Raw genomic sequence first — 14,817 nt, forward strand, 5'->3', positions numbered from 1 at the left:
GTGAGCATTTTCCATGCCCTTCATCACTTGTACTACTGCTTATAGTCTGACCTGCAAGAAGAAGTTGATCACTATGAGTAAGTTTAAACCGCATCCTTTCTGGGGGTAAGATCAATTTAAGGAACATGCAAACATTCTAGAATTGACTGCTTTACCTGGCCAGTACCGCTCTCCATTGTAATAACAGAAACATCTTGTGTGTGTGGTTGGTGTTGCTGTAAGAATACATTAGAAATAAATAAGAAATTGCTAACAGGATGTAACATAAAGTTTGGTGTAAAGTCATATTCCTCACTTTGGAATACTTCTATGCGAGGGAAATTAAAGATGAAGTTTCATAAATTGTATTGTGCTTGAAAGCAATATAGTAAAAATAGATCCTTTTGGTTTTGTACTTTCATTTGATCCTTGCTATTAACCTCTTCCTCAGTGATAGCATATCTGTCTTTTAGTGGTAATTACTTACGTGTTGTTGTTGTTGTGCAATTCTCCTTATGTTCTTTTGTCATACAATTGTGTTCACATTTAAGATGATGATGTGAGCATTTTCCATGCCCTTCATCACTTGTACTACTGCTTATAGTCTGACCTGCAAGAAGAAGTTGATCACTATGAGTAAGTTTAAACCGCATCCTTTCTGGGGGTAAGATCAATTTAAGGAACATGCAAACATTCTAGAATTGACTGCTTTACCTGGCCAGTACCGCTCTCCATTGTAATAACAGAAACATCTTGTGTGCGTGGTTGGTGTTGCTGTAGGATTACATTAGAAATAAATAAGACATTGCTAACAGGATGTAACATAAAGTTTGGTGTAAAGTCATATTCCTCACTTTGGAATACTTCTATGCGAGGGAAATTAAAGATGAAGTTTCATAAATTGTATTGTGCTTGAAAGCAATATAGTAAAAATAGATCCTTTTGGTTTTGTACTTTCATTTGATCCTTGCTATTAACATCTTCCTCAGTGATAGCATATCTGTCTTTAGTGGTAATTACTTACGTGTTGTTGTTGTTTCGCAATTCTCCTTATGTTCTTTTGTCTTACAATTGTGTTCACATTTAAGATGATGATGGTAGCATTTTCCATGCCCTTCATCACTTGTACTACTGCTTATAGTCTGACCTGCAAGAAGAAGTTGATGATCACTATGAGTATGTTTACACCGAATCCTTTCGGGGGGTAAGATCCATTTAAAGGAGACATTTGATATAACGTTCATATTTAGTTATAATATTCATTCTCCTTCAAAATGTGAAATGATGAAGAAAGAAAGATGTTTTGAAAGCATTTTAAGTCCTAAAAACTGCCATTATATAAGAGCTGCATAGACAAGCTCTCCAGTCTGAAGCCAGAGTGAAATGAGACATGGGAGTGTCACTTCAGTCTCCCACAGGAAGTGGTCACAGCACTGACGGACAGGCTTTACTCAGCAGCAACAGGGAAAACCCCTCCCTCCTTCTGTATCTCTCTGCTTGTGCTGCTGCTGGGGGGGAGGGGAGCGAGTAGAGCAGAAACGGACTGTCTGTGACATAGCTAAGTCCAATCCACTCTATGCATATTCACTTCACTTTAAGTAGGTGAGGTGGTGTCCTTAAAGTCTCTCTGGGCCGGTGGCTCTCTGAGCCTTATACTGAAGAGTCTAAACCGGAAGCTGGCATAAGGTATGGGTAGAGCAAAGTTTTCAAGCAGTTATGGACATATTTGAAGCCAAAGGTATTAAAATAAAAGCACTTCCTTCTATTATTTTACATTGTTTAGTGCATTGTAAAAATTTATGGTATAGATCCCCTTTAAAGAACATGCAAACATTCTAGAATTGACTGCTTTACCTGGCCAGTACCGCTCTCCATTGTAATAACAGAAACATCTTGTGTGTGTGGTTGTTGTTGCTGTAAGAATACATTAGAAATAAATTAGACACTGCTAACAGGATGTAACATAAAGTTTGGTGTAAAGTCATATTCCTCACTTTGGAATACTTCTATGTGAGAGAAATAAAAGATGAAGTTTCATAAATTGAATTGTACTTGAAAGCAATATAGTAAAAATAGATGCTTTTGGTTTTGTACTTTCATTTGATCCTTGCGCTTAACATCTTCCTCAGTGATAGCATATCTGTCTTTAGTGGTAATTACTTACGTGTTGTTGTTGTTGTGCAATTCTCCATATGTTCTTTTGTCATACAATTGTGTTCACATTTAAGATGATGATGTGAGCATTTTCCATGCCCTTCATCACTTGTACTACTGCTTATAGTCTGACCTGCAAGAAGAAGTTGATCACTATGAGTAAGTTTAAACCGCATCCTTTCTGGGGGTAAGATCAATTTAAGGAACATGCAAACATTCTAGAATTGACTGCTTTACCTGGCCAGTACCGCTCTCCATTGTAATAACAGAAACATCTTGTGTGCGTGGTTGGTGTTGCTGTAGGATTACATTAGAAATAAATAAGAAATTGCTAACAGGATGTAACATAAAGTTTGGTGTAAAGTCATATTCCTCACTTTGGAATACTTCTATGCGAGGGAAATTAAAGATGAAGTTTCATAAATTGTATTGTGCTTGAAAGCAATATAGTAAAAATAGATCCTTTTGGTTTTGTACTTTCATTTGATCCTTGCTATTAACCTCTTCCTCAGTGATAGCATATCTGTCTTTTTGTGGTAATTACTTACGTGTTGTTGTTGTTGTGCAATTCTCCTTATGTTCTTTTGTCTTACAATTGTGTTCACATTTAAGATGATGATGTGAGCATTTTCCATGCCCTTCATCACTTGTACTACTGCTTATAGTCTGACCTGCAAGAAGAAGTTGATGATCACTATGAGTATGTTTACATCGAATCCTTTCTGGGGGTAAGATCCATTTAAAGGTGACATTTGATATAAAGTTCATATTCAGTTATAATATTAATCCTCCTTCAAAATGTGAAATGATGCAGAAAGAAAGATGTTTTGAAAGCATTTTACGTCCTAAATACTGCCATTATATAAGAGCTGCATAGACAAGCTCTCCAGTCTGAAGCTAGAGTGAAATGAGACATGGGAGTGTCACTTCAGTCTCCCACAGGAAGTGGTCACAGCACTGACGGACAGGCTTTACTCAGCAGCAACAGGGAAAACTCCTCCCTCCTTCTGTGTCTCCCTGCTTGTGCTGCTGCTGGGGTGGGAGGGGAGCGAGTAGAGCAGAAACGGACTGTCTGTGACATAGCTAAGTCCAATCCACTCTATGCATATTCACTTCACTTTAAGTAGGTGAGGTGGTGTCCTTAAAGTCTCTCTGGGCCGGTGGCTCTCTGAGCCTTATACTGAAGAGTCTAAACCGGAAGCTGGCATAAGGTATGGGTAGAGCAAAGTTTTCAAGCAGTTATGGACATATTTGAAGCCAAAGGTATTAAAATAAAAGCACTTCCTTCTATTATTTTACATTGTTTAGTGCATTGTAAAAATTTATGGTATAGATCCCCTTTAAAGAACATGCAAACATTCTAGAATTGACTGCTTTACCTGGCCAGTACCGCTCTCCATTGTAATAACAGAAACATCTTGTGTGTGTGGTTGTTGTTGCTGTAAGAATACATTAGAAATAAATTAGACACTGCTAACAGGATGTAACATAAAGTTTGGTGTAAAGTCATATTCCTCACTTTGGAATACTTCTATGTGAGAGAAATAAAAGATGAAGTTTCATAAATTGAATTGTACTTGAAAGCAATATAGTAAAAATAGATGCTTTTGGTTTTGTACTTTCATTTGATCCTTGCGCTTAACATCTTCCTCAGTGATAGCATATCTGTCTTTAGTGGTAATTACTTACGTGTTGTTGTTGTTGTGCAATTCTCCTTATGTTCTTTTGTCATACAATTGTGTTCACATTTAAGATGATGATGTGAGCATTTTCCATGCCCTTCATCACTTGTACTACTGCTTATAGTCTGACCTGCAAGAAGAAGTTGATCACTATGAGTAAGTTTAAACCGCATCCTTTCTGGGGGTAAGATCAATTTAAGGAACATGCAAACATTCTAGAATTGACTGCTTTACCTGGCCAGTACCGCTCTCCATTGTAATAACAGAAACATCTTGTGTGCGTGGTTGGTGTTGCTGTAGGATTACATTAGAAATAAATAAGAAATTGCTAACAGGATGTAACATAAAGTTTGGTGTAAAGTCATATTCCTCACTTTGGAATACTTCTATGCGAGGGAAATTAAAGATGAAGTTTCATAAATTGTATTGTGCTTGAAAGCAATATAGTAAAAATAGATCCTTTTGGTTTTGTACTTTCATTTGATCCTTGCTATTAACCTCTTCCTCAGTGATAGCATATCTGTCTTTTAGTGGTAATTACTTACGTGTTGTTGTTGTTGTGCAATTCTCCTTATGTTCTTTTGTCTTACAATTGTGTTCACATTTAAGATGATGATGTGAGCATTTTCCATGCCCTTCATCACTTGTACTACTGCTTATAGTCTGACCTGCAAGAAGAAGTTGATGATCACTATGAGTATGTTTACATCGAATCCTTTCTGGGGGTAAGATCCATTTAAAGGTGACATTTGATATAAAGTTCATATTCAGTTATAATATTAATCCTCCTTCAAAATGTGAAATGATGCAGAAAGAAAGATGTTTTGAAAGCATTTTACGTCCTAAATACTGCCATTATATAAGAGCTGCATAGACAAGCTCTCCAGTCTGAAGCTAGAGTGAAATGAGACATGGGAGTGTCACTTCAGTCTCCCACAGGAAGTGGTCACAGCACTGACGGACAGGCTTTACTCAGCAGCAGCAGGGAAAACCCCTCCCTCCTTCTGTGTCTCTCTGCTTGTGCTGCTGCTGGGGGGAGGGGAGCGAGTAGAGCAGAAACGGACTGTCTGTGACATAGCTAAGCCCAATCCACTCTATGCATATTCACTTCACTTTAAGTAGGTGAGGTGGTGTCCTTAAAGTCTCTCTGGGCCGGTGGCTCTCTGAGCCTTATACTGAAGAGTCTAAACCGGAAGCTGGCATAAGGTATGGGTAGAGCAAAGTTTTCAAGCAGTTATGGACATATTTGAAGCCAAAGGTATTAAAATAAAAGCACTTCCTTCTATTATTTTACATTGTTTAGTGCATTGTAAAAATTTATGGTATAGATCCCCTTTAAGGAACATGCAAACATTCTAGAATTGACTGCTTTACCTGGCCAGTACCGCTCTCCATTGTAATAACAGAAACATCTTGTGTGTGTGGTTGGTGTTGCTGTAAGAATACATTAGAAATAAATAAGACATTGCTAACAGGATGTAACATAAAGTTTGGTGTAAAGTCATATTCCTCACTTTGGAATACTTCTATGCGAGGGAAATTAAAGATGAAGTTTCATAAATTGTATTGTGCTTGAAAGCAATATAGTAAAAATAGATCCTTTTGGTTTTGTACTTTCATTTGATCCTTGCTATTAACCTCTTCCTCAGTGATAGCATATCTGTCTTTAGTGGTATTTACTTACGTGTTGTTGTTGTTTCGCAATTCTCCTTATGTTCTTTTGTCTTACAATTGTGTTCACATTTAAGATGATGATGTGAGCATTTTCCATGCCCTTCATCACTTGTACTACTGCTTATAGTCTGACCTGCAAGAAGAAGTTGATGATCACTATGAGTATGTTTACACCGAATCCTTTCGGGGGGTAAGATCCATTTAAAGGAGACATTTGATATAACATTCATATTTAGTTATAATATTCATTCTCCTTCAAAATGTGAAATGATGAAGAAAAAAAGATGTTTTGAAAGCATTTTAAGTCCTAAAAACTGCCATTATATAAGAGCTGCATAGACAAGCTCTCCAGTCTGAAGCTAGAGTGAAATGAGACATGGGAGTGTCACTTCAGTCTCCCACAGGAAGTGGTCACAGCACTGACGGACAGGCTTTACTCAGCAGCAACAGGGAAAACTCCTCCCTCCTTCTGTGTCTCCCTGCTTGTGCTGCTGCTGGGGGGGGAGGGGAGCGAGTAGAGCAGAAACGGACTGTCTGTGACATAGCTAAGTCCAATCCACTCTATGCATATTCACTTCACTTTAAGTAGGTGAGGTGGTGTCCTTAAAGTCTCTCTGGGCCGGTGGCTCTCTGAGCCTTATACTGAAGAGTCTAAACCGGAAGCTGGCATAAGGTATGGGTAGAGCAAAGTTTTCAAGCAGTTATGGACATATTTGAAGCCAAAGGTATTAAAATAAAAGCACTTCCTTCTATTATTTTACATTGTTTAGTGCATTGTAAAAATTTATGGTATAGATCCCCTTTAAAGAACATGCAAACATTCTAGAATTGACTGCTTTACCTGGCCAGTACCGCTCTCCATTGTAATAACAGAAACATCTTGTGTGTGTGGTTGTTGTTGCTGTAAGAATACATTAGAAATAAATTAGACACTGCTAACAGGATGTAACATAAAGTTTGGTGTAAAGTCATATTCCTCACTTTGGAATACTTCTATGTGAGAGAAATAAAAGATGAAGTTTCATAAATTGAATTGTACTTGAAAGCAATATAGTAAAAATAGATGCTTTTGGTTTTGTACTTTCATTTGATCCTTGCGCTTAACACCTTCCTCAGTGATAGCATATCTGTCTTTAGTGGTAATTACTTACGTGTTGTTGTTGTTGTGCAATTCTCCTTATGTTCTTTTGTCATACAATTGTGTTCACATTTAAGATGATGATGTGAGCATTTTCCATGCCCTTCATCACTTGTACTACTGCTTATAGTCTGACCTGCAAGAAGAAGTTGATCACTATGAGTAAGTTTAAACCGCATCCTTTCTGGGGGTAAGATCAATTTAAGGAACATGCAAACATTCTAGAATTGACTGCTTTACCTGGCCAGTACCGCTCTCCATTGTAATAACAGAAACATCTTGTGTGCGTGGTTGGTGTTGCTGTAGGATTACATTAGAAATAAATAAGACATTGCTAACAGGATGTAACATAAAGTTTGGTGTAAAGTCATATTCCTCACTTTGGAATACTTCTATGCGAGGGAAATTAAAGATGAAGTTTCATAAATTGTATTGTGCTTGAAAGCAATATAGTAAAAATAGATCCTTTTGGTTTTGTACTTTCATTTGATCCTTGCTATTAACATCTTCCTCAGTGATAGCATATCTGTCTTTTAGTGGTAATTACTTACGTGTTGTTGTTGTTTCGCAATTCTCCTTATGTTCTTTTGTCTTACAATTGTGTTCACATTTAAGATGATGATGGTAGCATTTTCCATGCCCTTCATCACTTGTACTACTGCTTATAGTCTGACCTGCAAGAAGAAGTTGATGATCACTATGAGTATGTTTACACCGAATCCTTTCGGGGGGTAAGATCCATTTAAAGGAGACATTTGATATAACGTTCATATTTAGTTATAATATTCATTCTCCTTCAAAATGTGAAATGATGAAGAAAGAAAGATGTTTTGAAAGCATTTTAAGTCCTAAAAACTGCCATTATATAAGATCTGCATAGACAAGCTCTCCAGTCTGAAGCCAGAGTGAAATGAGACATGGGAGTGTCCCTTCAGTCTCCCACAGGAAGTGGTCACAGCACTGACGGACAGGCTTTACTCAGCAGCAACAGGGAAAACCCCTCCCTCCTTCTGTATCTCTCTGCTTGTGCTGCTGCTGGTGGGGAGGGGAGCGTGTAGAGCAGAAACGGACTGTCTGTGACATAGCTAAGCCCAATCCACTCTATGCATATTCACTTCACTTTAAGTAGGTGAGGTGGTGTCCTTAAAGTCTCTCTGGGCCGGTGGCTCTCTGAGCCTTATACTGAAGAGTCTAAACCGGAAGCTGGCATAAGGTATGGGTAGAGCAAAGTTTTCAAGCAGTTATGGACATATTTGAAGCCAAAGGTATTAAAATAAAAGCACTTCCTTCTATTATTTTACATTGTTTAGTGCATTGTAAAAATTTATGGTATAGATCCCCTTTAAGGAACATGCAAACATTCTAGAATTGACTGCTTTACCTGGCCAGTACCGCTCTCCATTGTAATAACAGAAACATCTTGTGTGTGTGGTTGTTGTTGCTGTAAGAATACATTAGAAATAAATTAGACACTGCTAACAGGATGTAACATAAAGTTTGGTGTAGAGTCATATTCCTCACTTTGGAATACTTCTATGTGAGGGAAATAAAAGATGAAGTTTCATAAATTGAATTGTACTTGAAAGCAATATAGTAAAAATAGATGCTTTTGGTTTTGTACTTTCATTTGATCCTTTCTCTTAACATCTTCCTCAGTGATAGCATATCTGTCTTTAGTGGTAATTACTTACGTGTTGTTGTTGTTGTGCAATTCCCCATGTGTTCTTTTGTCATACAATTGTGTTCACATTTAAGATGATGATGTGAGCATTTTCCATGCCCTTCATCACTTGTACTACTGCTTATAGTCTGACCTGCAAGAAGAAGTTGATCACTATGAGTAAGTTTAAACCGCATCCTTTCTGGGGGTAAGATCAATTTAAGGAACATGCAAACATTCTAGAATTGACTGCTTTACCTGGCCAGTACCGCTCTCCATTGTAATAACAGAAACATCTTGTGTGTGTGGTTGTTGTTGCTGTAAGAATACATTAGAAATTAATAAGACATTGCTAACAGGATGTAACATAAAGTTTGGTGTAAAGTCATATTCCTCACTTTGGAATACTTCTATGTGAGGGAAATAAAAGATGAAGTTTCATAAATTGAATTGTACTTGAAAGCAATATAGTAAAAATAGATGCTTTTGGTTTTGTCCTTTCATTTGATCCTTGCTCTTAACATCTTCCTCAGTGATAGCATATGTGTCTTTTAGTGGTAATTACTTATGTGTTGTTGTGCAATCCTCCACTCTTTTTTTTTGTCTTACTGTGTGAATATGTAATGAAGGTGGCTAACATTTTACAAATAAGAGACACAGAAGGGAATTGTATTTTATATAAAAAAAATGTTTTTTATGTTTTATACATATGTACATTCTATAGATTTCAAACTTGAAAATCACACATGCATATACTGGCACCTATTGGTGAGTGAGAGTAATCACATTGACTTTTTTATGTATTAACACTATATACCATTGGATTGGTTAATTATATATGATTTTTACTGTGATAGCATTGGATAAACATTCTATGCAAATTATGATGTCACTGGAGTTTCTTAATTTCTTGTATTATTTAAGTTTTTATTTTTGCACAATGTCCTTGATAAAGGTCCCAGGAGGGACCCAAACATTGGAATGCAAAGTGAATGAATAAATAAAAATAAGAATTGCTGTGAAATGGTATGCTGGTCCTTTTTATGGGTATATATATATATATATATATATATATAGTACACAGAGAGGAGCAGACCCTATACAAGTTCAAATGCCCTTGGTGCAGGTAAAAAACAAAAATATAATAGAAAAAATGCCACACACACAGAGACTTGATACAAAAGAAAAAGTCTTTTTATTGAAAAAATTCCAACGTTTCGAGCACAAGCAGTGCTCTTTCTCAGGGGAAAAAAATATATATATATATAAATACAGTATATCCAAAATTTCAAGCACAACCAGTACTCTTCCTCAGGGACAAATCACCCTGATTAAGAGCACTGCTTGTGCTTGAAATGTTGGATAAATATATATATTTCAATATTCTCTGATAACTAAAATGAAGAGCACAAAATAACAAAAATCAGTGTTGCAAAAGCCCATGGAAAAAATGTACAGATGAAGCGCTGGGTTTCCCAAAACTTAACTAGTTACAAGAGATAACACAGGCTATCCTGTTTGTGTTATCTTGTGCCATCTCCCTGCTGTGTCAGGGGAAAAAATTCTGTTTTCAGACAGCAGGTGGTGCCTGGAAAGGGAACATGCACAGAAGGGCATCCACTTTGATACCAGGCTTCATCTGCTTTATCTGTATGTTTTTGGAATGTGGGAAGTGCTAAGAGTGATTAAGATTACCCCCTGGTAAAAGCAAATAGAGCACTAATCTCTGCTGTGGGTAATTACACACTGGGCTGTTTCTGGGCAAATCCAGTTGGTACAACGTATATCAGGTGCATAATCATATGTATGTATGTATAACTTTATTTAAAGAGCACCACAAGGGTACGCAGCGCTGTACAATCTTACAATATACACAATTACACACAGCGAGGACAAGTGTTATAATAAATAAATACAATAAATATATATAAATGCACAGGAACTAAGTGCCATGTGGTATGAGACACAGTAGGAAGGAGGTCCCTGCCCTGTAGAGCTTTCAATTTAAGTGGTAACATACAGGCACAAATTGGAAGGTAAGAGTGTACCAGGTAAGGGCATTTGCCCTTAAGCACAGGAGTCAAATTACAGTGTGGGTGTTGGGAAGGAACTGTCTTTCTGTTCCACCATTCAATTGTAAATTTGCTTATCATTCCTGTTATCTGACTACCCTGGCAATCTGATTTAGCTTGGACCACAAATCCCAGCATTCTCAGCAGCCCCTTTGTCATTTGCCAGAATCCACAGATTGCCAGTCTGGGCCTTCTAAGGGTTATAATACACATACTGAATACACTAAGAAAGTGAAATGAGAAATAATGTTCAGAAATCCTCACTGGGCATTACTGATTATCAAGTTTCTGAGAGTTAACCTTAGTCCATTGGAGACAAACTATGAAAAGTTTGGGGACACTTTTTGTTTCATGATGATTTTTATCCTTTCCACTACTATCATAGGAAAGGTAAAAAAAAAAAAAAAAAAAAGGCATGGCCCTGAACTACAAAGTTCACTGGGCTGGTGTATTTTTTCCCTAAATGAGCATTGGCTTAACAAGAAACCTTCCAATTTCTTTAACTGGGCTTTGGTACCCCCTAATTGTGACTGATAGAATATCAAGTTTATTCCAACGGATGCTTATAATTGTTTGTAAATAGTGATGAGCGAAATTTTTTGCCAAGCATGTATTCGCACTGAATAACTGCATTTTGTCATTGTCAGATTGTTTCACAAAACAAGAGAAAAAAAATTGCTGTTAAACAAAAAAAGTTGTGCGCGTCAAAAAAATTGTTGCACGCGTTAAAAAACCGGCATGCATAAAAAATTTATCTCGGGTGTCATTTTTTTTGACGAGCGCAACAGTTTTTTGATGCATGCAACAATTTTCTTTTACACGCGTCATTTTCTCGCTTCATGAATCTTTTAAAAGTTTCACATATTTTTCGGCAATGTGAAAAGGGACAGATTCTCTCATCACTATTTGTAAACTATAATTATAACTAAGTAACATGAACTCACTCATTGCAAAACCACTGATTCCTTATGTATGGATAACCAAAACCTTAAACACATGCCACAAGTCCTTCTTACTTTATTGAACACTTGTAATCTGGGATGTCATCAATAATTGTGTCTGAAGGTGCCTATAAAATTACTATTTGCTTTTTGTTGTGACTTATATATTACATATTTAAGATTGCAATAGCCCACTAGTGTTGATAACTCCCATTGCTATGGCAATCAATAAGATAGTTTTTCAAAAACAGTGTAAAATCAAATCCCCATAAATGTTCCAAACATGGAAGTGATTGGCCTTTGTGGCATACAAACAAGTGTTTTGCCTTTGTGGCCTTCCTTTTTCCTTATTTGTGTATTTACGCATGTTAATATTAGTGCCCAAAGCAGTGCTGTTTTTTTGTTTGTCATGAGTCTGACTGTGGTTACAACCAAATATATGTGTATATTTATTTATTTTTTTGGCAAAAATATGTTTAAATTTATCAATGCATGTACACAATTGTTTTAAATATCCTTATTGTAGTCACCTAATAAATACCCTTTATTTTGGCTAGAAATCTTACCAGTAGTGGTGGTTGGGATTGAACACAGTTTGGTGGTGGTAATTATTTTTCCGTTGACACATTTCCTATGAGCACAGAGTCCTTTTGAAGCATGTATTGAAATAGTTGTATCTGGTGGATGTATTGAAGGTGTGCCAGTAGTAAAGTTATCTATGCAGCATTCTAGCAAAAAATATAAAACAGATTACTGGTGAGCATGGACTATAAAACTGATTCAGTTGATAGTATTTATTACCTCAAGGTTTGGGAAGAAATTACAATCTTACTGCCAGAGAGAAAGGAAACTGTCAAAGCTGACATTTAAGCTATTTGACCCAGGGTCACAGTATAAATGTTCATCTATTGTTGAATCACATTTACCAGATTTGTCTTTCCATTAATATTTGTTTGTTTATGAAATTCTGAGTTGCAGATTGGTTGTTGTTGGGAGTCTGAACTAAAGGGTTGTAGTGTGGAAACCCCTTATGACAATATCTACCAACTGTAATATGACATGCACTTTGCATTTACTTTGATTTTTCCCCCCTCATCTAATGAGCCCATTTTAATGTAGTCAATCCATGGCAAATTAACCTACCCTAAATTCGGCCAATATATGCTCCTATATGTCTAAAAGAATATAAAAAGTGGCACTAGAGTGATATTTCTTATTTCTGCACAAATTTTGTTACATATAACAGAAAAGTAGAATGATAAAATATCAGGGTGTACTCATTTAATAAAAAGTAAGATTGTATACTTAATATCATCAATAACATAATGGTTTTCTTATTGTTAAGTGATGTCACTGTGATATTTGATACAGAGCTATGCATTTAAGCCATGGTAATTTTACTTTAACTGACACTGGGGCACAATTTACAAAGAATCCTATAAGGAATGCATAGGTTTTGATACCTGAGTTGCGAGAACAACTCTTTTCTCCATGCTCATCACAAGTGCTGAAAGAGAAATTGAAATCTGTAAATAATTTCCCTTTCTTATAACTGGAACAGAAAAAGTGTGAAACATTTTTGAAACATAGCAATTCAGACATTATACATTCTAGCAAAAAATAGTTGACGGGCACAATGAGTGTAATGCAAGTGGGGCTTGGCCCCTGAGTATTTATTCAAAAAACAGCAGCAACATCTAGCAGTAAATCTGAATTTTACTCATTTTATGGGTCCACAAACTCTCAAAAAATTTAAAAAAAAACTTGAATTGAAAAAAAAAAAATGTCTTAAATCTGACTAGAACAATTCACCCTAACTTCTATGTGAACTTGAAAGCTTTTAGATGCCCAAGTTTTACATTTTTTCAAGTTTTTGTTAATTTTTTTGCACTTAAAGGGGACCTGTCACCCTAAGGAATAACTTCAAATTATTTTCTATATTGTTAGTTGAGCAAAATAAACTTTACTTACTCTATATAAATAATAAAAATCTTGTTTCCTTCCGCATTGGAATTACTCAATCAAAGCAAGCAGGCAGGCGCCATTTTGTGGACACTGTTATGAAGGCAAGCTGTGTATCATGCCAAAATCTTGTTTATGTGCCAGAATGGGGGACCAGGCCTAAGGCATAGAGGTGGCGCAACCAATATATGATTGACAGCTGGGATTTTTAAATGCCTTTACAATGGGTTTGGATGTGTTAATATAAAAATGAATTTGGGTTTCATGTTTAATTTGAAAAGGACTTTTATTATACAGCTTTTTATGTCTGGGTGACAGGTCCTCTTTAATAAATATTCAACATTCAACATTTAGAAACATTTATTCAAATTCATTAGTTTAAGTGCAAAAAAAATTAAATTAGGGTAAAAACCTGATTTTGAATACTCAGAAATCAGCACTACAGGCATATTTATCAAGGTCAAGGGAAAAAACAGCCATTGTGGAAAAACTTGCACCATAACAGTGAGGTTGTGGAATGTCCTTCCTAGAGATGTGGTAATGGCAGATTCTGTTAATGCCTTTAAGAGGGGCCTGGATGAGTTCTTGAACAAGCATAGTATCCAAGGTTATTGTTATACTAATATCTACAGTTAGTACTAGTGGTTGTATTTATAGTTTATGTATGTGAGTGTATAGATTGGTGGGTGTGGGTTAGGTATGCTGGGTTTACTTGGATGGGTTGAACTTGATGGACACTGGTCTTTTTTCAACCCTATGTAACTATGTAATATATGTAACTATAATGCATGTTTTTTCTTCCTCCGATTGCTTTTTCCCCCTCTAACACTAGCTTACTCAGATTGCATTTTTTCACCGGTATCAAATTGTTCTGTTTATTTTCAAAGGGACTTAAAATCTTAGATACTTAATAAACTGGGAAATAAATTATTAAAATGCAGTTGCTTGATTTAATTCCAGTTGACTTTTGTAGAAACTAAACTTCCATAAATGTGCTGAGAAAGAAGTAAAATATTTCTATATAGATAAAAAGCCTTCCTTTTTGACTGCAAAAATGAATGCTTATCAAGAAGAGACTGGATATTAAAAATATTAAATGTTTTGTTAACATTCATGATTTTTGTTGTTGTTATATGTTACAAACAAGTGTTTACATTAATAGGAAAACTGTTTCTTTTAACATCTGGTAGACAATGTTCCAAAATATTTTATTTTACAGCTTGTTTTTTTTAACTTACCAAATTAAGCAGGGGTCAGAATTAGGAATGTGCTCACCAGAGCTGTAGGTAATATTGTTGATAATACAGGGACAATGTTTGAAGCATTTTTTTTGTATTTCATCATAGTATGGGCGTTCAGCTGGACAAGTTGGGTAACACCCTTCAAACAACAAATAGATCAAAGATTTAATTAAATTAAATTACAAATGTTTAAAACATCAAACTTTAAAATACCATTAAATACCCACAAATGAAAACATTTGTCCTATTTAGCATCCTAGTACCATAACACAGGATCAAAATCTTTTACTCTTGCATTACACATATTCATTTTG

At 35.9% G+C, this 14,817-nt stretch overlaps 1 protein-coding gene across 1 annotated transcript in view; it reads right to left on the reverse strand.

The window, feature by feature from the left end:
- LOC100485356 (mucin-2) overlaps window positions 1–14,817 on the reverse strand; it is a 110,148-nt gene that overhangs the window by 55,761 nt on the left and 39,570 nt on the right. Inside the window, exons 26-28 of the mRNA XM_031900760.1 lie at window positions 14,501–14,642; window positions 12,764–12,852; window positions 11,867–12,028 (exon numbers count right to left, since the gene is read on the reverse strand). Of these exons, the coding sequence (XP_031756620.1) occupies window positions 11,867–12,028; window positions 12,764–12,852; window positions 14,501–14,642 (393 nt within the window). The remainder of the gene's footprint in view (window positions 1–11,866; window positions 12,029–12,763; window positions 12,853–14,500; window positions 14,643–14,817) is intronic.

This window comes from Xenopus tropicalis, chromosome 4, assembly GCF_000004195.4.
Source record: "Xenopus tropicalis strain Nigerian chromosome 4, UCB_Xtro_10.0, whole genome shotgun sequence".
In the NCBI taxonomy this organism is placed as follows: Eukaryota; Metazoa; Chordata; class Amphibia; order Anura; family Pipidae; genus Xenopus; species Xenopus tropicalis.